Here is a 23,045-nt window from a genome sequence, read left to right as displayed (position 1 = left end):
GCTGTATTCATTGAGAAATTTAAACACTAAATTTCTATTCTTTCTCTAGCGCAAGGAATTTAAGTGCACTTTTACTTCTTTCGCAACAATCGAATGCAATAGAGACACCACCAATTATAAAATGTGCGGAAATTTGGAGAATTGTCAACTAATCCCCCAGCATTGATATGCGGCTTGTGTTCGTTGCGATATTTTATAGCCAGATCTCATTGCGAGTACCAAATACGGTGGGTTGTTCTATTGTTTTAAAGTTTCCCTTTGTTTCCTTGTGCCTACAATGTGCATATTCATGGTATTAGAGCGATTAACTGCCTTAACCTCAACCTTGACTGTAACTTAGTTTTTGTGCAAATGCAAGGCACAGTACACAATTGGCCCATTTTCATTACTTTTTATTCGTGTTTTTCAAACGTTCTTTATTCTAGTCTCCATTTTTTGTAGATGTACAAGATGTATATTTTTGCTTTTGTCAGATCATTACTGTAAAAATTTTATTTCCATTTTTTGTATTTTTCCATTGATCGTAGTTCTGTTGGACCACTTATCTCCATTTATGCTACTGTAATGATGCAGGGGGATACTTCCCCCAACGGGGCATTTTTTGGGTACTCGGAAGGGAATGCTCCACACGGAAAGCTCACTTGATGGTGTCGCCGAGGGCGTCGAATGTCGGGGGCACGTGCGCGCCGGCCTTGGCCAGGGCCTCGTTCTTGGCGGCGGCCGTCTCCCGGCTGGAGTTGGCGCAGGCGCCCGCGTGCCCAAACTGCACCTCGGCCGAGAACATGGAGGCGCACGTGCCGATGCACCACGCCACCAGGGGCTTGTTGAGGCGGCCCGAGGACAGGGCCTCGCACACCTCGTACTCCTCCACGCCCCCAACCTAGTGGGAGACAAGGGGGAAGAGGCAGGTCCGGTCACTGAACTCCGTGCAGCTACCAAGGCATATGCAGATGCCACACAGCAGAAACCCCGCATCTGTTCTCTCGACTGACTAACGACAACTGTAGCCTTCCCAATGCCGTCAAAGTTCGAGAAGTGGGGTACTGTAGTCCCAGGTTATGCGCAAAAGAGAATACATGTCTCCCCCAATGCCTTTGTCCCATCAGTCCACCTTTTCGAACCACAATGCCTGCATTCATTCACCAACGGCTGAATTGGTCATAATCACGTTCTCATATCGAGAGACTGGCGCTATTCACAGCAAGCCTTTCCACGAAGTCAACAGAGCCGGTGCACCTTTGACCAGCTGGGCGACCAACTACACTTCGCACTTACTAGTAATTGAACACAACAGCCTGCACATGGCACTATATGTTTGCCTTGTAATTCGCACACAAACTGTACTCTGCAAGCCTACTCACCATCACAATACGGACTTCTTCAAGGGAATTTATCAAAACTGTGCAACTAGTGCAAAAAGGAATAAACCTGCTAGCATTTGAGAACAGACGTGTGGGACTATCGACTTCAAGGTGTGTGATCGCCTTAAAGGGGCCATGCAGACAAAATACAAGTTTATTTTATATGAAAGATTTGGCGTTTTATAGTGCCCCCAATGCTTGTGCTTGTCCGGCAGCAAACTGCTTTATTCACCGAGAAATTGCTCAATTTAAGTTAAAATTTTTATTCTTCCACCAAACCATGTGTTTGACGACGTCTGCGATGATGTAAACGAGGACGAGTATTCAAGTGAATGCTAGTGCGCTATTTAGTCTGCAGCAGACTGGAGCCTTGTTTACCGTCAGTCCTCCAAGATGGCACCACCATACTGCACCGCGCCGCTGTCCACCTTTGCTTTGTTTTTGATCGTATTTGCACCTGGCTTTTTCTTGTTACAGTAGGTAGTAATAATTTGGTGAAACAGCTCAACAAACAGGGTCACGTAAGACAATGGCGCTTACGCCAAACGGCCAGTGTCGTGTGAGACAATCCCAAAGCGCCAGACTGCTCTGCAGCTACAACAAGCATAATGCATGTACTAGTACCAACAGCAGTACGCACTGGTACTTCTACATTTACGTGTACTTTCGTAACTTTTATTGTTTATCCCACCATTACTACTGCTCTAAAATGAAAATTTATTACATTTAAGCGAAAAGAGCTCGGTCTGCTTTTGCTGGCCCCAGCCAATTGCACGGCTGTGCATATGACGTGTTCTAGTGCGGGAAACGAGCTAGTGAGTCATGTGGCCACCCCCTTTTTCTTAATTATATAACATATATTAAGCAAGGTTTACGTTAGAAGTGGTGTCAGTATGATTCGAACGAGGCAATCTTTCGAATGAACCAAACTTTCATTTCGCCTGCATGGCCCCTTCAACCACTAAACTTTACTGGATAAACTGGGACTATATGGCATTAGAGGAACACCCTTCTCTCTACTGAAATCATATTTAAGTCATTCTCTACAATGTGTGGGTATAGGAAAACTTGTCTCACCTCTCAAAGCAATCCCCCCCTCGGCGTACCACAAGGTAGTATCTTGGGCCCACTATTGTTTGTTTTATATTGATAACATTTCTAGAATTAATGCAAAACTGAACTTTTATCATATATACCCAGATGGCACAAGTATATTTTTCAGGGGAACCAACATACAATTGTGTCAGACTGCAATAAATGAGACTCGCGGGTTTTCCAGCAACAGTGTAATCTCGATGATACGATTCTGGGTGATACGAATTTCGGGATGATACGAATTTCTGAAAAGTCCCGGCGAAATTGCATTGTTAGCAATGGGAAAAATTTCGGCTGTTCCGAACGGACCTGCGCGGGCCCGGCGGATGATATGAACGAGCCGGCGAGGGGCCCGACTGCCACACGAGCAAGTGACGGCTCTCTCTCCCCTCTTTGTCGATCTTTCTCTAGAAACGGCCGGGCCGTTGTTTTCTGCTTGCTGACACCGCTGCGAAACCCCGCACGCTTCTCGCGGCGTGGCCGGCTGCGGCTGCAAAGTGGCGAGGCCGCTCGAGCGACCGCTCCTAACCGCTCTTTAAAATGCCGCTCAAGGCAGACGCTAAGTTGCTTGTGCGGTAAAGGAGCTGATTATGCATGCGAAAACGGTACTATAAAACATCATCCACGGCGCTAGTGAAAGCGCCCATGAAATAGCTGCCGGGGTGCTAAGCCTAACCATCTCCGGCAGAGCTAAGCCGGCTGTCTCGGGCGCTTCGCAAGTCGTCAGGCTTCTCCATCCTGCCGCGCGCGTCGTGCGTCATTTTCTGGTTTAAGTAGGAGCTACCGCAGGCGCGAAATCGTCGATACAGGCGTGAAAACACAGTGCGCGCAAAGCCGAGGTGTGCGAATCGTGTGCGAATCGCGTGCAAAAACGCACCATGCGGTTCACGCTTGACTTGCGGCATGTAGCGAGCTTGGGCACCGCGAGTGATGTGACGAGCGCGAAGCGTTACGCGCTCCAGAAGGGACTGCTTTGCGACGTGGGGGTAAAAAAATGCAGAAGAAAATCACGAATTTCTTCAGGCGAAAGTAAAAAAAGAAATACACGAAAACTTTTTTCAGCGCTACATTTTTTGGTCTGTATTGGTTCATACGAATTTCGGATGATACGAATATTTTTCGCGGTCCCGCGAGATTCGTATCATCGAGATTTTACTGTAATAATATCGACACGTGTCATGAAGGACTGAGCGCTTGCAACAGCAGCCCAGCTGCTCCCACATCCCAAGGAGGAACCAAGCAGCACCCACCTCTCCGAGCAGCACAAGCATCTTGACCTGTGGGTCAGCCTGGTACCGGATCAGGTGGTCCATGAATGTGGTGCCCGGGTACCGATCACCTCCAATGGCCACCCCCTCGTACACGCCGTTCGTCGCCCGGGAGATGATGTTGTTCAGCTCGTTGGACATGCCGCCCGAACGGGACACGTACGCCACGCTGCACGTCGGAGAGCGTCCACGTTGGCCAACTTGCACTCACTCAGCACGGAGAAAAAGTTTGAGACCAGGGTGGTAGCACTCACTTTCCGGGCCGGTACAGCTTGGAGGCCAGGATGTTGTCCATCATGCCACCCGTGTTGCCAATCTTGAAGCAGCCGGGCTTGATGCCTCCCACCTGCAGCCAGTTTCCCGCCAAGATTTACACCACCTTCCCCCCCTAAACACTCATTCAAAACTAAACTTTCCCACACTGTACTAAGAAAAGCACGTACCTACAAATAATGCCAAACCCAGGCCTAACCTCAGGGTGTGATGATCCAAAATGAAAGGCTTGGCCTTGTGCTAAGGGTAGTAGCTATAAATTGGATACTTTTTACTGGAGCGTGAGTGCTGATACAAGCTATATCTATTAGCATCTGGAAAACCGCCCTTTTCTAGCTGGGTAGTCTCATCATCACACCATCATCGTCCATCAACCATAATCTCTCTAGCTGGGCTTCCCAAGGTCACGGCCACACAAATAAATCCTTCTTCGCGAGTCTCTCAAGCATGTGCAGCTGTCTCAAACAGGTGCGAGCATGCTGGCATCGGCACTGGCCTGTTTGCTGCATGCACAGTGGAATTTACACTTTACAGTGAGATGGCACCAAGTGGGCTTTTCTAACAGTCACTCCAAGCATGCATTCATGTAGGCAGTCCAATATTGTGAAATGATAGCATAAAGCGCACAATTTAGGCCCTCCTGGGTGTTGACTCCCTTTTGTGTTTCTTGAAGGTTAAAAGAAGCCCCAGAAGCAGCCCGCTAGGAAAGCGCGCTGAGACTCACCGTGGCTGGGCCGATGATGTTGACGCCCTTGCTGTGCGCTGCCTTGATCATCTTGCGCGTCATGTTCTCTGGGATGCCCTCTGCTATGATGGCAATGGTGCGGATCTGCATCACAGAGACGACAACGCCTATAAGTCCCAACACTGGCCACACCTACACTAACACCTGCACTGGCCAATTGCATCTTTTGACACGCTGACTCCCCCACCACTCACGCCTATGAAGAAGGACTAGCAGTAACCACTCACTGCAATTTCCAGCTTCCCCAAGGCCTGACCAAGTGGACCAACAGCATGCTACACCAACTAAGACTCAACATTGTCTAAACTACTAGTAGCTTTCAGCTTAAAGGGGTCCCAAAATTTGTTTCAACAAACCCAACAACCCAAATGAGAGATTACATGCTCAAGGGCATCCGAGTTGAGCTGGCCCACCTTTTCACAAACTGCAAAAAATGATCACGATGAAACTGCACTGTAAAGTTTCCCGCCACTTTCCTGCACTTCCATTTGAATTTTACCACACCTGCTCACCCATCACGATGCACAGATCCTGCTACTGCCCAGCGTTTTTCGTGCACTTCCAATAGTGCACACACGAAGACTTCACATCATTTGTTGATGCCGACTATTCAGTGAATTGCCACTGCATGCAGCACGCGTGCATGCTATCGTGTGCATCTGCGTTTATCCTTCCTTTTAAACTATCCTATCATCTGCCTTGTCACAAGAATTAAGGATGGACTAGAGTCTGTCTAAACACAACACAGGTCTAAACGCAGGACTAGCATTTGTCCTGTGCTTTACTTCTTCGTGTGTTCCGTCCTCAGTACTAGTGCAATGTGCCTAGCTTGTCGCAGGACATGCACACACACCTTGTGGAAAGGAACTGCACTGGCTGCTGTTGGGATCCTGCAGCTAGTGGGTCACAGATGCACACATCTGAACACCTTACCAAATGGTACATGTGCCAAAATGTGTGGTGAAACCGACTTTCCACTGCTTGCTAATGCGAGAAGTAAAGAAATGCGTGCTCTCCTGATACACAACAATTCTCCAAATAATTATTGCAATAACAAAACTCCTGCCGGAGGGCATTACTTGAACTGTGCTTTACAGGATCGAATATGCACCGCAGCAGAGGGCTTAACTTTGTTACTTCCTTCGGCTTTTGTTACAGCGTAGGCATAGGCGTGCGCACAGGGGGGGCAGGGGGGGCGGCCGCCCCCCCTAATCATCTGAAGGGGGGCGCCAAATTGGCTCATATTTTGCCAATGTAACACATTAAAGTAAAAATTTCTGCTCAGAAATATTTTGTATGTGTTGCAATTCCATCGCATTGAAATAAAAATTTTATAACCATCCCTCTTTGCACTGCGTTCGGACCGCTAGGCCGGCAATGGGAAGAGGTCGGGAGTTGCTGTAAAGGAAGGGGGGGGGGGGGGGGGGGGGGGGGGGCGCAGCGGTAAGACTTTGCCCCCCCCTAATCGAGAACTCTGCGCACGCCTATGAGCGTAGGGGCTCGATTTGCTTGAATGACCCGCCTAATCCAGTTCTTTATGCAAATGTGCCAAGGCGCGCTTTTTCATCGCGGTTCGCGTGGCGTTCCCTTGCATTAGCTTTCAGATCGCATTTCACAACAAAGGATGCATGTACTGTATTGTCGTGCATATAACCCGCACCAAAAATGCGAGAATTTCGGTGGCAAAGTACGTGTGCAGAAACTACGTAGGATTTTTTCTTCGGTGCAGCTGTACCAGCTGTCTCACCCACCCACCCACCCTCATCTTACGAGGAGAACTATATGCCTTCCATGCACGTGTGCATTTCGTCGAAGATTTTCGGCACCTTCGAAAGGCGAGAGTCAAAGAAAAAAGGGCCCGAAGTAAGCAGGAGGCTCCCCTCATCCCTCTACCAACCTGCGGGTACTGCAGGGTCTCGAAGGTGCTCTCGTAGGCGGAGCGCAGGGAGGCGAAGTTGATGAGCACGCGGGCGTCTGGGTGGCGCCGCATGGCATCCGCCATGTTCTTGTACACGGGCAGCAGCACCTCCTTGTGGCCCCAGTAGAACTTCTGCTTGTGGTCACCCGTGAACGGGTACACCATGGCCACCACCGAGCCCTCCTGGCGCGAGCACACAAAGTCAAAGTCCAGCATGCTTTGCACCGCCCGCGTCTGCATGCCCCAGATTATGGCCTTGGTGCCCGGCGTGAACCAGGGCTCGCTGCCTCCGCTGCTGCCGTCAATGGGGGAAGCGGGCTCCGGGTGCTGTCGCTCAGGCCACCGCATCTCCTTCTTGGGGCTAGATGGCGGAGGGGGAGTCTGCGAATCGAGGTCACAGTCAAAATAAAGGTGTTAACAAAACAAGTTTGCAGACTTCTGGCAGAGGTTGGTGTGCGATTGCTGCTGACTGCGTCCAACTTGTGCATGAAGAGCTGTCATAAACATGTTTGCAGTGCCCTTTCCTGCTCAATGGTTTTTTTTCTTTTTGTCGGTAACAGGGCAACTAATCCCAAGTCTCAACCCACTAACTAGCTGGTTTACATGGCATGTTTCTCAGTCTTGAAGTGCCCATACACCCCCTGTGACAATATTTCTTTTTTAACGCCACAATCGCAGCGATACTGATTTTGGGGAGTGCCTCAGGGTGTGCCCCTGGGCCCTCCACTTTTCAATCTTCACGCCGAGCCCAGCTCACCTTCATGCCACCAGGCAGGAGGAAGTTTGCAGTGGTGACGTTGGAGGGGGGCATGTCGGGCACCTCGCGGCGGCCCATGGCCATGGCCACGATGGCCGTCATGTGGGTCTCGGGGCCAAACACGTGCACGGGCACGCCCAGGGTGCGGCCCACCTCCTTCATGACCCGAAGCCCTTCCTGGTAGTTGGGGCCCGCCCGGCGCACAAACACCGACACCCGGTGCTCCACCAGCCGCTCCCTAAACTCCTGCAGGGCCTTCACGATCCCCTTGAAGGTGGCCGCCACGTTGGTGAAGTTGGCAATGCCTCCTCCTATGATCAGAACCTTGCCTGGCAAAGGAGAGGGGGAAGAACTGTCATCACCAAATGCAAAACGAAGGTGGCCCCCCTTTCCCATCCCGCATCATCTGGACACATCCAGCTTATTTTATTCTTCCACCAAATTCTCTTAAAATTAACTTAGAAGCAACTCTTACTTCAATGTACCTGCTACCAGCCCACAAAACCTAAACAAGTTTGCTCTCCCTAATCTATGACAACCACTGTCTATGTATTACACCTGTCATCCTTCAGCTTACAAAACAAATGAAAACACAAGGGCAAAAAATCTTAAAATAACAAAATCTACATTTGGCTAGGTTACTGAACAAAAAGTGCACGCACAGAAAAATAGAATTCAGGCCTTTCCTTAGTAGTCTAGCTAATCAGCAATTTACAAAAGTGCACCTACACTGGCCAAATGAAAAGACACTCGCAGCATTACACTTGTGGGCGCAAGCTACTGCATATGTGGGGAACAGCTGGCAGAAATGGAGATGGGGACTTGATGGTTGAAACGTCGCAGCAATAGCATTTAACTGCCCTACAGCTGGCTCAGCATTAACTTAATGCATTTCTCACCAACATTTGGATAGCTGCGATAATGATGGCCATAACAGTGCTAGGAAGTCTGACAGTCGAAGAGCAAGGTATTCGATAATGCATTCCGAACAACCAAACTTATGACAATCACCACTAACTACTCCTTATGACCCACACGGGGCTTGACACTTTCTCCACAGGTATGCAAGAGGGCTAAGCACTGCACTCAAAGGAGCACAAGCAGAATGTACAACCCGACGTACTACGAGGCAATAAAATCAACAGGCATAACCAACTGCACAGGCCGCCTTAGTAGGAGCACAGTCATACTTTTGACCCAGCAAACTCTCCAAAAGACTGCTACGACTGTACTGAGAGGTTTCCGCGTGCATTCTGGTGAAATTCAATGTTCAGAGGCAAGCAACTGATGCAGAATTTTATTTTATAAAATCCCATACGTCTTTCTTCCTTGCTACAGATAAAGCACAGCAAACAGGGAACTGATCTGCCCCACACAGCGCTCCAGGGTCTTTAGAAAGCAGCCAAGGAAGCAAGGGTCCTCACCGTCGGGGTGCTTCTCGGAGCGGGTCATGAGTCCGAGGATGACCTTGGCATACTCGTAGGTCTGCTGCTCCGTGGGAGCTCCGGAGTACTCGCCGTAGTTGGCCAGCTCACTCGCCCCGCCCAGGTCGCACACCGTGTCACTGCACAAGGGGGCCAAACACTTCTTTTCTCGCAAGGCACAAGAGCCGGGGTAATAGCTGAGAGCACCAAGACTCCTTTGGGCACTACTACATTGTCCAAAAAGTCAAAATTCAAACTTTGGAGCTTAACATGCCGAAGTTACACCTGGTCTTTGGGGTGCGCCGTAGTGGAGGGCTCCGGATTTATTTTGACCACCTGGGGACCTTAACGTGCGCCAAAGTCTCCCCACACGGGCGTTTTCGCTTTCTGCCTCCATCTGAAGAGCAGCCACCACAGCCAGGAATCAAACCCGCATACTCAAGCTCACCAGCATAACGCCTTAGCCACTGAGCAACTGCGGCGGGTACTGCCCAGAAGTGCAAAATCGGCTGCACATAGGACATTTCATGGAACAGCGCTTACGGAAGGAAAAAAAAAAGATACTATTTCATTTGATACACAAGAATTCTGAGTACTTGCACAACCCTTGCAATTGTATCACCCCCTTGAACACACCCATCAGAAGCAGCCTGCTTGCACCACATAAGACATAGGAAAATATGTGAACAAGTTTCTTGCACCAGTTAGGAGCTGTGTGTTACTTTTTTCCTTTCCCGTTTTTTTCCTTTTTTGGTGTACGTATGTTCTGGACGAGGTCGCATGTGCCCGTGCGAGGCAAGACAAATAACCATGCTGAGATTATGAGCTTTAAGTAAACGAATATTTCTTTCAATACGTTATGTTACTAGCTTGCGTTCCACAGAGACAGCACGAAGACCACTCGTACCACCAGTGGAGGCACAGCAGATTAAAACTCGTGCCAGAAAGAAAGCACCTTGGGAGTGGACAGTACCTGTAGATGACCGAGGCCCCTCCACCGGCCACCATGGTCCAGATGCGGCCCTTGGCATTCAGCACAGTCAGCTTGAGGGACGCACCACTCTTGGAGTCCAGCTCCGCTATGTACGCCTCCTGCACATGCAAAGTGCGAGATGAGGGGTGTCCGTGGGGCACGCAAAGGAAACTGGGGCTTCACACTGCCCAGTTCCAAGCTGCTGATGCATCTTTGAAAATCCCACCAGTGCAGAAAAGAGCTTTGTCTGTAGCAAATTGTGGGAGCCATTGAAGCAGGGTTCGTGTTCTCTGCTAATAAACTTTTTTTTTTTTTTACTTTGAGCAAGCTACCTGCTGTTAAATTTTGTGCGGTACATTCAATACCCGAGCCATGCTCCCTGTTGGCCCCATGCCGAGCACTGCCAATTGCTTCAGAACATCGTAGCTGTGTGTTTGAGCAAAGCAGTCATGATGAGAATGTCCCCCAAAACGAGGTCTATTATCATGCTTTCCAAAGTGTTCCAGTCAACGCACTTTTCTCGGGGGAAAAAAACTTGCTATCCAGACATTATAATTCCTCAAAATTTACTCTTAATCTAACACTATTGACAACATATGAAATGTAGTAAACAACCAACAACTGCACACTGCACAAAGTGTTTGACAAGCTCCTATTTTCCATCTCCTCATCTGTGACCCCGTTGTTCAATAAAGCTTCGAGTGAAGTCTGTCACTTTCGTTTGGCCTTTCTGTACCTGCAACTATACTTTGGCCACAGCCAACCAATAAAGTGTCCATTTAAAATGATAAATAAATATAACTTCGAGTACAGCTTCCGAGTACAACTTCCGAGTACAGCTTCCGAGTACAACTTCCGAGTACAACTTCCGAGTACAGCTTCCGAGTACAACTTCCGAGTACAACTTCCGAGTACAACTTCCGAGTACAACTTCCGAGTACAACTTCCGAGTCAAGCTGCCCCAGCATGCCCCTGTGTTTTCTTCGGCCCTTTTGCACTTACCTCGTCCCCAGTTCGAAAATGAAGTGCCCCCTTCTCACCTCGTCGGTGGCATCTCGGCCAAAGGGTGGCGGGAAGGTGACGTCCCCCCACTTCTGCTTGCAGACAAACTCGGCCGTGGCGTCCAGCTTGGCAGCCAGGTCCAGGATGTACACCTGGCCACCCGTGACCACTGCAAGGTCAGGAAGGCGAAGGAGGGGATTCGTTAGCCACCATAGGGACTGGGGGGCTTCTCAAAGAAAGAATGGCTTTTAATTAGCAAGGATTGTGGATAGGATATGAAGACCCACTCACCCAGGGGGTTGATCTCGAGGTAGGTGAAGTAGAGGTCCACGTAGACATTGTACAGCGAGCAGATGAACCTCGCCACCACACTGCATGCAAAGAAGGAAAAAAAGAAAGGATATTCGGCTTTAGTATACAATTAGCTTGGGTACAAAACCACTTCTAATAGCAAGGTTCCACCCGGCATTACGGACACGCCTGTCAACTCGTCTAACACACAGAGCTGTTCAGTTTCAGTCTCGCAACAAAGCCCACACCGCCAGACGTGCAATCCGCATTGGCCACCTCATCGGCCACCTACACATGCCACGGTACAACTATCCAGGGCAGTGCAAATATATTCTTTTAAACTTCGAGCAAAAGGAGTGGAAGTTTCCGTGCAGGTATATTGTGAACTGCAAGAAACCAGGCAATGAAATTTTTCGCTAGATAGGAGCAAAAGCTGCTATGCAGACAGTGCCCTCAAGAAATTATGCTAGGCCGGCTTCCTCAACGACGCCAGGAAAACAAAATAGAGGTTTGGTTCATTCAAAAGACTCCTTTTTCCCCGATCACAATGATAGAAATTATAGTGCAGACGTCACACAATTCATCGAAAGATTAAAGAAAACTGACGAAGCAGTGCAGACTCCCCAGCCACTTTTGAGTGCTTCAAAGCGTCACAGAATCTTGTTTGGGTGATTGGCAGCCACCAACCAAAGCTAGCACCAACAAACATGACTGGGTGACTGTAGTGGGGCCTCTAGTTCTGTTCGATTGTTTCACTCGGATGCTAACATGCAGTTCACATTGATTACCACGTTCTCAGTGTCGGCCCACAGAGCATCACTGCGACACGAAATGCGAAAGTTTTTCCGAGGTTCCCTGTATTTCTTTGGTTAAAAATGCATCTTTTGTAGCTGAAATGGAGCTGAGTGAGTACCCAAAAGCTCGCTCTTTGAAACTTAACGAAGGTGTACTTTGCCTTGTCCCTTTAAACATAGCTCGCGAGTTCCTGCTTCGGCCCGTGGACCGCGGCACGCCATAAGCGGAAGCACCAAGAGCGCGCACCAAAAGGCACAGAGCGAGCCCCGACAGCCCTCCGCTCTCACCTCTGCTTGTTCTTGGGCAGCTGGCCGAGCAGAGCCTTGGTCACCTCCTCCTCAGATGGCTTGTGGTCGATGGGCACCTCCAGCCGAAGTGCCTGCATCCACACACAGCAGCAGAGCACACCATTGTCATTGCGGACGCTTTCTGTGTGTGCAATCAGTGATGTTCCGTACTGGGGAGAAAAAATTCCCGTCGCGAGGTTGAGAAATTGGCCATTTTTAGCATTTTCCCCCAGCAGGTTTCTCAATGAGAACTCACAGCACAAACACAGACCAAGGACAACAAGAGAGACTACACAACAAGCGCTGCGAATCTCATGGACTACCAACTAGCCGATACCCTCACGCTTTTAGTTTTCTCAAGAATCCCCTGCAAATTTCCCTGCATTCTCTTTTTGCAGCTGACAGAACATTACACGGATTCCTGTTCAGTTTTGAGAGTTAGCCAGCGCCACCCACTTTACGTCTACAGCACATCTACTATACGTCTACAGCACATTTACTTTACACTCACAGCACATCTACTTTACGTAGCCTTCCGGACGCAGACGCCATTCAGAGAATCAGTTACAGCATGAACTAAAACACACATTCAGGAAATCATTTCACTACACATTTTATGTTTTGTACCACACAGCATACTTACTTTGCATGCTAAAACTCAAAGTTAAAACTTCCCGCATGAAAAATAACACATTGTTAGGTAATTGAGTAATTTTAGCTCTGCACCAGGACTACTGGTGCCATCTCTTATTGACAGCACGTGGATTAAGCAGCACTTTAAATACTTTTCTGTATTGCGCATGAATACATGCGAACAGGCCTCAGACTTTCATCCGTCGCCGCTTCACGCTTTACTAGCTCTTTCTCATGGAGTATTCTTTCCTCTATGCTCCCTCCAGATCTATGAACTGAATTGGAAGTGGTCTATGCATGTGGCTTCCAAACATGACTGCGGATATTTGAATATAAATCCAACGAAGTGTCAAGGGAACTTTTTAAGGGAAACCAAACTAATAATTTATGAGAGGTACAGTTTACAGACTTCCTTTTTCTTTCTACTCCACGACTCCTAAAATTTCCTGCATCTATTAAAGAATCCCCTTTTCCCTTTTTAGCAAATTACAGCCGAAAATTCCCCGCATGTAATCACTGTTTGCAATGCCTCTTAAAAGCACACCTGTCACAACCATGGTTCCCCATTGTCAGATTTGTTAGAGGTGCATAAATGCCAAATTCGAATTTCGGGGGTCTAACGTGACAAAACTACACCTGGGCTACAAGGTGCGCCTCAGTGGAGGCACCGGCATTAAATTCTATCACCTGACTATCTCAGTGAATATCAAATTTGGGAGTGTGGATCGAAAACAAATAGTAAAACTTGACTGAATTGAACTGAATATCTTCCAATAGGAACATCCAATGTTCTCAAACACTCCCATAAAAAATAAAAATAACTTGGGCAGTCAGGACTTCACCCATCCGAGTGTTTATGTACTAGCACTTGATGAAACAGCAGTACAAAAGAAAAAAAGGAAAGTGAGACAAGCCAGCAAAGCTGTGGAACAAAACACCTGGCATACACTGCCACGAAGAAATGAGAGCTCTCCAATGGGCTATGAGCCTGGGAAGTAATATTGGCTGGTCTTTCCAGTCACTGAAGGGAGGCCCTTGCCAGGCATTTAAGCAGCTGGTATGATCTAACGGAGAGCCAACATGCAAGAACTTTTGATTCCTCACTCATGCCACCACATTGACAGGAAACTTCAGCTTACAAATTTTACACAAGTACCCTTCTGCTTCAGCTAACCTACACTATAGTGAGCATGCACACACTGCACAGGGCTTACGCAAGTGTGGCTTTTTGCACAGCTTTGGCACCGTGCAAAAAAAGCCCACCCGCAAAGGCAAGCCGGACAGCAAAGCTTGAAAGTTCGTATGTCATGTGGCAGAGCCAACTTTTATTGCTCTAGCTATTCATAAATTTTGAATGTTGAAATACTTCATACTGTAAAGCTGCACTGAAAATTGAATTGAATATCAAACACTATTTGCAACGTATTCAAAGTTTTGAAATTTAAAATTTAAATCGCATAATTTCAGTTTCTATCAGTGAATAGGTTTACATTACAATTAGTTAAGCAAATGTCAAAATAAATTCATCAAAACGAATTTCGCAGAATTTATCAATTTCTTTTTTGTGTAACTGAAAGCACTCACCCCTGGGTACAACTGCAAACAAAAAATAGCTCTTTCAAAGCACACAAAGCCCCACCTCATGAAATACAGCTAGCCACACAAACCAAAGAGAGCAAAGGGAAGATTTTCAAACGACGAATACTGCCACACGAAATAGAAGACAAAAGGGGCGAAGCCATGTGCTTCGTCCCCCTAACCTCGAGCACTTCAAGCCAGCAGCCGACCACTGACCTTGGCGTCGACGTCACCAATGTCCACGCCTCCCTGGTGGTGGAACAGGATGGTGTCCCCATTGCGGTGAGAGTAGATGCACACGTACGCCTCTTCCTCCTGGGCGATTGGACAGGCACAAAAAGCCGACCATCATCATCACCACCAAAGTTCTACCCCCAACGGCCCGATAGAAATGGCCGACACCCTGAGCTCACCCACCTGAGAGTGCTTGACAAAGGGTTCGATGATGAAGTGTCGCAGGCGCCCCTTTGCCCGGCCAACCTGCAAGTGGTAGGCAGTGGCCCTGTTAGGGCTCTGACTGCGCACAACCCCTCACCTGACAACGTCCCCTCATCCACATAAGCACAGCAATCTTGAACATAAATACCGTATTTACTCGCATAATCATCGCACTCGCGTAATGATCGCACCCCTGAAGTTCGTCGTCAAAATACCACTTTTTTTTATTTCCCGCGCAATGATCGCACCCTGAACTTGCCGCAGCCATATGTCCTATGTGTGCCAAGTTTGATGACGATGGCCGTGCTTACCTTAGTTTCCTTCTATTTCAAAGCAGACATGGCTACGTTATAGCCGCGGAATTGATGATATTAGCGATATCGGCAAGAATGAGTTCATTATTGGTGCGGAAGAAACTCTCACTAAATGCACATAATGTACTCACGAGACATAAAAAAACGCGCTCGGCTTGTTGCGTCGGCTGCCGTGTCCTGATGTCCCACACTGTGATAGAAGGAGCCACTTATTGGTCGACCTGTTCTCACCTCGCAGCAAACTCGTTCCGGCGCGTTCCGCATTTCCGTAATTCCAGCGCATTGCGTAATGAAAACACTGCATTTTGCGTCACTCGGTGGTCATTCGGTGGGCGATAGAGTTATGTTTTCATTTGTTATGTTGATTATGTTCATGAGACTTATCGTAAACATTCTGACCTGCAACTTGCGTTTTCTGCGTTCAAACTTTTTTCGCGAAAAGTTTACCTCGCGTAATGATCGTACCCCTAAATTTGCATCATATTTTTGGGAAAAAAAGTGCGATCATTGCGCGAGTAAATACGGTATGTCAAAATCAGACATTTTGTTTCACTGCTCATACTAAACAGTGTAAACATCACCTCAACAATGCAGTGTGCATCGGTGCATTCTATACTAAATTATTTTCCAATTCCCTGTCGAGATAGACACATCCAGGTTCGACTGTATCACACAAACAAATGCACAAGCAGTAAAGATGACTCGGCTTTTGCTGTGACAATAGTTGCAGTCAACAAAATCCGTGGTTGACACACAGCCAGTGAACGCGTGCGCAGGAGGTTTGCTTTTGTGCAGTTTGCACGAATGCAAGGCTGCCAGTCATACAAGAAACCTCCGACAAAATGCCCTTTACAACATGGTTTCTGTCCCTGTGGGCTTTCCTTGCCTGCTTTGGAAAACATGTGAAAAGCACCAGCCCAGTTCATTGCTGAACATCCACACCGATACTACAAGAAGCTTTTGGCATAAGCGGATGAGCCAAGGTCTACATCCATAATGAGGAAGTGAGAGACTACTACAATGAAAAAAAAAAAAGAAATCAGGCTTTCTTTGCATGCAGATTTTATTTCCTGGGGAGCGTTTGTAAGCAGAATGTAATCAAGCTGCTTTGTGCGACATTGTGGAATGCTCAAGACTTGCCCCTCGGGCACATTTAGGTTGTACTAGCAGCACGAGAAGAAGCTGTCATGCCCTATGGCCGCCGCATAAACTACCCGATGACAACAAACCGAACCCCTACAGTAACACACATTGTTCGGCAAGTCGGTGCATACTTGTTCTAAAGAATTAGACCACAATAAACACAACCAACACAGAAAAAGCCCAATGGTTCAAGCACACGCTGTGCTGCTTCTGTGTCTACATTTATCGCACTAACTTTTAGCCACGACCAACTTTACATCGGACCTGCCCAGCCAGCGGCGCTCTATGGGAGCGCTTGCGCCGAGTCTCGTTTCGCGCCTGGCCGCTAGGGGCGCTTTTACGCACTGTTGCGGCGAGCAGCGGCTACGCTGTGGGAGCGTGCTCGAGTGCTAGTAGCAGCCGTCTGGCGCGGAAATTCGTGTTTAGTCACACTACAGTTAATTGATTTCGGTGAATCTGAATGAAAAAGTAGCAGTTGTACGGTGACCAACCCTGAATGAATGTTTTTTTTTTTCTGATTAAGCGTGTTAAAGCGGGGCGGGGCGGGCCCTCCTGACTGGCTTTCTCGTTTTGAGATGCGATGCGGTGCACGCGGCGCATTTAGTTTCGTGGTCTCATAAGTTGCGGTCTTACACACACTTATGAACGGCAATGATTTGGCCCCTTCTTTACGAATAAATTGAAATTTTTGGGGGAGTGCATGTGGAGTGCTACAATGACCTCCTACACAACTAATTCAATAACGATGTCATTTTAAGCTTATTTACAGGCTGATTTTTTTACATACACAATGCCACGGTTTAGGCTCATAATGCCACACTGTAGTCAGGTTTTCAGAACATTAATGAACGCTGGTATTGCACAATCTTTTTCCCTTTGGCATTCTTTTCAAGAGTTCATTTTCTTTCACAACCCTACACTTCACATGAACACTGAAGCACAGTAGTCAGACTTTCAGCTCTTTTCGGAAGTCTGGTTTTTTCGCAATCCTTTTTCCTTTGCCACTCTTGCCGTTTTCTCCGCAGCCAAATTTGTGAAAAAAGGTCGGCTGAACTTCTGCAGTATAAGCTCAACCACTGCCCTCCGTTGACTATCCGATGAGCCGTCGTGGCTGAAAAGCTTGTTTTCCCGTGCAGCTTGTAGAATCGTCTTCACAAACACCGCCATCGGTTTTTTGTAGGATATCGCAAGTTCTGCGAATGCTTGGGCCGCTCTTTCCAGTGCACAGACGAATTCCAGGAACTCAAATCTGGGATAAAATAGCCCACCCCGGTCCAAATTGAGATCACCGCAGTGGCAGGTCCAGATGAGCGAGGCGCCTTAAGCCGCTCCACGCAGAGTGAGCACTTAATGTGTTCTTCGACGGTTCTCACAAGGCAGCCTGCAATGAGGCCCAGTGTGCTGGCCTTGATAACCGGAACTGGATGGCCTAAAAAAAGTACCAATAAATTCCTTGTGAACATGAGAGGCAGGGTCAGATGTAAAGACAGCGCACCGCTGCGCGTTGCCATTTCATACCAATCGACCATATTAAAATACGATAACTGCGCAGCGAATCATGCTAGCTTCAATGTGTCACTCTCGGTCGAGCGATTAAAGCGCATAATTACATAAATCAAACACAATTGTGAAGGGAAAAAATTAAAATAAAACGAAGAGTGTTCTCAGCTTTCCTTGGGATTGTCTTTATCCATTTGTATCGAACTTCAGTGACGGGGAACTCGTGAAAGGAAACATTTGTCGCCTTACCTTCTTCAGATCTACAATAAGGTACGAAACTGCATACCATCGTGCTCCTTCAAAAGAAATACTCGCATCAGAGGATTGAATAAGCTGTATTTTTCATGTGGGGAACTTCGTGCTTTACATACAGCAGACGCAGCTTGCGTGCCATGCCGCGTCTGCAGTTGCGCGTTTGCATGGCTGCGCCCGCGCGTTCGGCGGCCGCGGCCGAGGAGCACGGGCAGCGACGAACGACAGGGCTTAAGTAGCGCCACTCCACTCGGAGCGGCAAAATTTATCCCTGCGACGGCGGTGCTGGGGCTGCGCTCGCTGGGCAGGTCCGAAGTATAGTTGGTCGTGCTTTTAGCACAATGACTGATTCCCCACTAGCTAACGTGACAAGCCAGAAAACAATCACGAAAAAAAAAAAAAAAGAAAGCTTCCCCGCCAATATGTGCAGCAGTAGTCCCACGTCACTGCTGCTGCCCCATACTCAACATGGTGAGAGGCAACAGACTCCTGGGGGCTGCGAATGCTGCCACCACATTGGAAGCAGGGTAAAAGGAAGTTACACTCCAGCCCCCTTTTCAGCCCCCCCCTGTCTGGCGACAAAAGCTGTCCACAAATACTGAAGCAAGAATTTCCTTCAGCTACCAGCAATGATATTTTTCAAGGCATCACAAATCACAACCAGACACAAGTTGCACTAGGCTTAAGCCACGCTGTTTAAGCAAGACCCACAGCTGTCACGAGGACAGCACAGTGCTGCTGCCATGTCCTCCCCCCCTCTGAAGGAGAGGGCAAGGAAAAAAAAGCGTGCCCACCTCGACCTCCTTGTTCATGCGCTGTTGGACCCAGTTCTGGACGCTGGCAAAGTCTCCGTTGACATGGATCAGGCCTAGCTTGCCTCGACGCTTGATCAGCTGGTCCGGCTTCACCACCAGTTTCTGCACATTGTGTTCCGTGAGTCACGCATGTCTCCTACCCAAGCAGGCATCAGCAACTCAGGGATTTATATACACACCCCCCAATACCCCCCCAGAAGGATTTCGACAACCCCCCAAAAAGCTTCCATAGCCACAACCACCCTGCCCAAGGATTTACACACCCCGCCAACTGCCCCCAGTACGGTTTTGACGCCCCCCAAAATTGAAATTCTGGATAAACACCTGCAGCAACTAAGCGACTACACACTAGTGCTTGCAAATATCTGCCAAACCGATTATCTGGTTAAGCTGACTCACAGCAACTCCAGATATCTGGATTTTCAACAACAGATTATCAGTATATTCGGTTTAAATAGACAGTTAACCGGATATTCGAATACTTGAACGTTTGGGTGTGAAATATTATGCAATGAAACAGCCGCAGAAAAAAAAAACGGCTTCAAAAAAACCAACGGTGAAACAGTGACGGCATAAAATTGACACCAAAAAACGTGGTTGGGTTCACAAAGATATCTTTCGTATATAAAACAACTTCGGATAGCAGAGTGTCCAGATACAAAACTGGTTAACAAGGTGCACTAATAGATCACTCCGGTTATCCAGCTTTCATATTCGAATAATTGGTTAATCAAATAACCAGATAACCGGATGTTTTGCCGCAAAACCAGTTTGGTGTCGCCCCGCTTCTGCAGACCTAGCCGCCAAGTTCATCGTGCTAAAAATATCACTGTCGCCAGAACAACTGCTGCGGTATGCAATAGGCTGGCGCAGTCTGCAATTCTCTTTTGCCAATTCCTCTTCCAAGCACGCACACGTGAAACTCGCACCCGAGCAACTTGTTTTAAGCCACCGCTGAAATTCAATGAAATTTATTAGAAATCACCCTCTTGTTCTCAATCAGGACTCAACACTAATCTCCGTGAATTCAGTCATTGTTTTACATTGTCACAGATGTTCAGTCGAGACCCCGTTCTGAATTATAAAAAAAAATTTTTGGGAAGAAGTCAGGACTGAACCCAACTTTAAGCATTTTTAAAATTTCAAGCACACCCCTCAACCCAAGTACTTGCGAGAACACCATCTCTGTCATCCCCCGTGAAGCAGATTGAGGCCCACCTGGGTGGCCAGCCAGGGGTGGCTGTTGCGCAGGCTGTCCCAGCGGGTGTCCGGGTCCACTGTGGCGAACTCGCACGGGGCGGCCACCCCGGCATCGAGGTGCTCATTGAGCAGCCGCTTGCCCGTAGCCTCGCTGATCGCCTTGGCCGACATCGCTCAGAGTCTGCGCGCACAAATACAGGGGGTCACTTGAGACACCGAGCCTGGTACCATGCTAGCCGATGCCAGCATGCGTCTAACAGTCTGTTTATACATTATTTCCACATTTTTGTTATGATAAAGCATCCTCCAAAGGCACCATGTAGACAAAATACAAGTTTGTTTTATTCAGAAGATTTCGTGTTTTATAGTTCCCCTACCCCAGCACTTGTCCACCACCAAACGATGCCGTATTCAATGAGAAATTAATTTAAGCTTAAATTTTTATTTTCCCACCAGGTCGTGTGCTTTCGCGACGTCTGCCATGAAGTCACAAGGACAGGTATTCAAACGAACTTAAAGTGCGCCAATACGCCCTGCAGCAAATTGCGGAGCCTTGCTTACTGTCAGTCCTGCTAGATGACGCCACCATACTACACCTCACCGCTGTGTTTTGCTTCATTATTGACCGTATTTCTACCTGACTTGTTCTCGCTACTGTAGAAAGTAATCGTTTCGTAAAACACAGAGTATCCTCGACAAACAGAGTCCCGTAAGACGTCTCTTACACCAATCGGCCAGTGTCGTTTGAGAACTCCAAAGCGGCAGGCTGCTGTGCAGCTAAAACCAGCATAGTGTACGCAGTACCAACAACAGTACACACTGGTACTTCTATGTTTCAAAACTTCTATTTTTTACCCCACCATTCTTACTGCTATAATATGAATAAGCATTACACTGAAGCGAAAATAGCTCATTCTGCCAACTTCTCCGTCCTGGCTAACTTGCGTTTGCTTTTTTCGGCCTCAGCCAACTGCACGGCCGGGCATACGACGTCATATGTTCTAGTGTGGGAAATTAGCTTAAGAGTCGCATCGCCATTCCCTTATTTCCTAAGTATATAGCTCATTTGAGCGAAGTGTGCGTTAGAAGTGGTGTCAGTATGATTGTAACAAGGTAATCTTTCAAATGAACAAAATTTGTATTTTGTCTGCATGGCCCCTGTAAGTGCTCTTTTAAAAATGATTTTGAATACGCCTGTTGGAGAGTGATCACGCCTCCCTTTGTCCCTCTGTTCTTGCGCGTCTTACACCAAGAGGACAACCTCGCTTACGCCTTTTCCTGTGTTCATGCATGCATACTCAAACTCCGAGCTCATGTTTGGAAAGATGTTTTTTAGCTTTTTTGTACACACTCCACTTTTGTATGTTTGAACACATTTGTTTTTACCCATGTATGATTTACTACCGTTCCTTGTATATTGTTGTTTTGTATACCTCACATTCCTCATGAACATAGTGCAGCCCCAAAAAAGGCCCAGCACTGTGGTGAGCACTTCAAATAAATAAATTAATAAATACAAGTGTGCTGCAGTGCAAGACAGCATTACACGCAGACATAGCAGAAACGGGTGTGAAGAAGGGATAAAAAGCTGGGCTAGTTGGTATCGTGGCACAAAGTATCGCAATGGCATTTTTCGAGATACATCTCAGTATAGCTGTATTTCTTTACCCAGAATAACTTAGAAGATCTGCCTGGTGTTTCGGTAGCAAAATAATCTGACAGCATACCGACTATATTGCAATACTCTGCCAGACATACTAAGTATCTGGCTACATTTATTGTAAATCAGTTCGGACGTTTGCCTATTTAAGCAAGCGAGGTCTTTTCTTGTACCAGAGTTCTGTTGAAATTATAGGGTTTACTGTGTCAACGCGACACCTGGGATGTGAGGTTGGCGGTAGTGGAGGGCTGTGGATCAATGTTGACCATCTAGGGATTTTAACAGGCACCCAAACCTCGACATACAGGCGCTCTCAACATTTCGCCTCCATTTGAAAAGCAGCCACAGTGGCCAGGATTGAGCCCGCATTTTAAGGCGCCAGGGTTCTCTATATTCCTGCCAGGAATCCAGGCATCTCTTTGGTTTTTGAAACTGGAGTCACCTTTTGCCTTGGCACTGCTCCCTCGCTTTTTACAGCCTGCAGGTTTTCCTTCCACCATAGCAATGTTCGCTGTATACACTTACGGATATCGTCGGACACATTGCACTATGTACAAATGTGAAACACAGCAAAAGAGGGCCACGAGTGAAAAGAGAAAAAAAAAAGAGGTATGTTGCCGAAGTTGAAGTTCACAATGGTTCAAGAGTAAAGGAGACACAGCCAGCTGTCAGCAAGTTTGGGGGGGGGGGGATGAATACGGGTTCCGATCAACACATTGTTTCGATGTCTTGATATGAGAAATTATACCCCAAACATTTAGCGGACAAGACAGCATTTTTTTTAATTAGACAAGGAGCTTGCATGCTCTTTCAGTTTCACGTTTTTAGAAAGATAACGTTTCCAAGAAGCTGCTATCATTGAACTGCAGCCGACGCAAATGTCTTGTGAGCAAATTACTTTGGTATACTTGCAACATGGCTTTGAATATGCAGTTTTCCTTTTTTTAAGAGGAATGAATTGTGCTAGTTACTGGAGCCATCATACGTTTTATGTGGAATATACAAGCAGTTGTCTACATCACACTACACAACTCAATGTCCTCTCAGAACAGCACAAAATGAAGAAAAATTGCAAAGCTCATTCTATACCAAAAATTTTAACAAAGGAAAACGAATTTTCAGCACCCTCTTTCCCTCAAGCAAATTACAGCTGCGCAACTTGGACTGGGATTCGCAATGAAGCTTTGACTGTTCACTTTTTATCACCCCGCCGTGTAAACTTGCTACTTTGAACCCTCACTTCTTACGAACTGTGTTCACAGTGACCACAACCTCCTCATGGATCTGCTACGGAGCATTCATACGGCCGCCACATACACTATT

General features: G+C 47.5%; 1 protein-coding gene across 2 annotated transcripts in view; it reads right to left on the bottom strand.

The window, feature by feature from the left end:
* Atpcl (ATP-citrate synthase) overlaps positions 1-23,045 on the bottom strand; it is a 49,561-nt gene that overhangs the window by 5,700 nt on the left and 20,816 nt on the right. For both annotated transcript variants that reach the window (XM_077697966.1, XM_077697968.1), the window contains exons 2-16: positions 20,081-20,243; positions 18,842-18,964; positions 14,818-14,880; positions 14,617-14,715; positions 12,190-12,281; positions 11,108-11,187; positions 10,855-10,985; positions 9,815-9,933; positions 8,842-8,981; positions 7,418-7,746; positions 6,640-7,041; positions 4,722-4,826; positions 3,979-4,070; positions 3,707-3,893; positions 642-880 (exon numbers count right to left, since the gene is read on the bottom strand). In XM_077697966.1, coding sequence (XP_077554092.1) covers positions 642-880; positions 3,707-3,893; positions 3,979-4,070; positions 4,722-4,826; positions 6,640-7,041; positions 7,418-7,746; positions 8,842-8,981; positions 9,815-9,933; positions 10,855-10,985; positions 11,108-11,187; positions 12,190-12,281; positions 14,617-14,715; positions 14,818-14,880; positions 18,842-18,964; positions 20,081-20,233 — 2,354 coding nt within the window. In that variant the 5' untranslated portion in view covers positions 20,234-20,243. The remainder of the gene's footprint in view (positions 1-641; positions 881-3,706; positions 3,894-3,978; positions 4,071-4,721; positions 4,827-6,639; positions 7,042-7,417; positions 7,747-8,841; positions 8,982-9,814; positions 9,934-10,854; positions 10,986-11,107; positions 11,188-12,189; positions 12,282-14,616; positions 14,716-14,817; positions 14,881-18,841; positions 18,965-20,080; positions 20,244-23,045) is intronic.

This window comes from Haemaphysalis longicornis, unplaced genomic scaffold (assembly GCF_048455015.1).
Source record: "Haemaphysalis longicornis isolate Haplotype H1 unplaced genomic scaffold, Haemaphysalis longicornis Haplotype H1 scaffold_2, whole genome shotgun sequence".
NCBI lineage: Eukaryota > Metazoa > Arthropoda > Arachnida > Ixodida > Ixodidae > Haemaphysalis > Haemaphysalis longicornis.
This window is presented reverse-complemented; position numbering and strand designations above follow the sequence as displayed.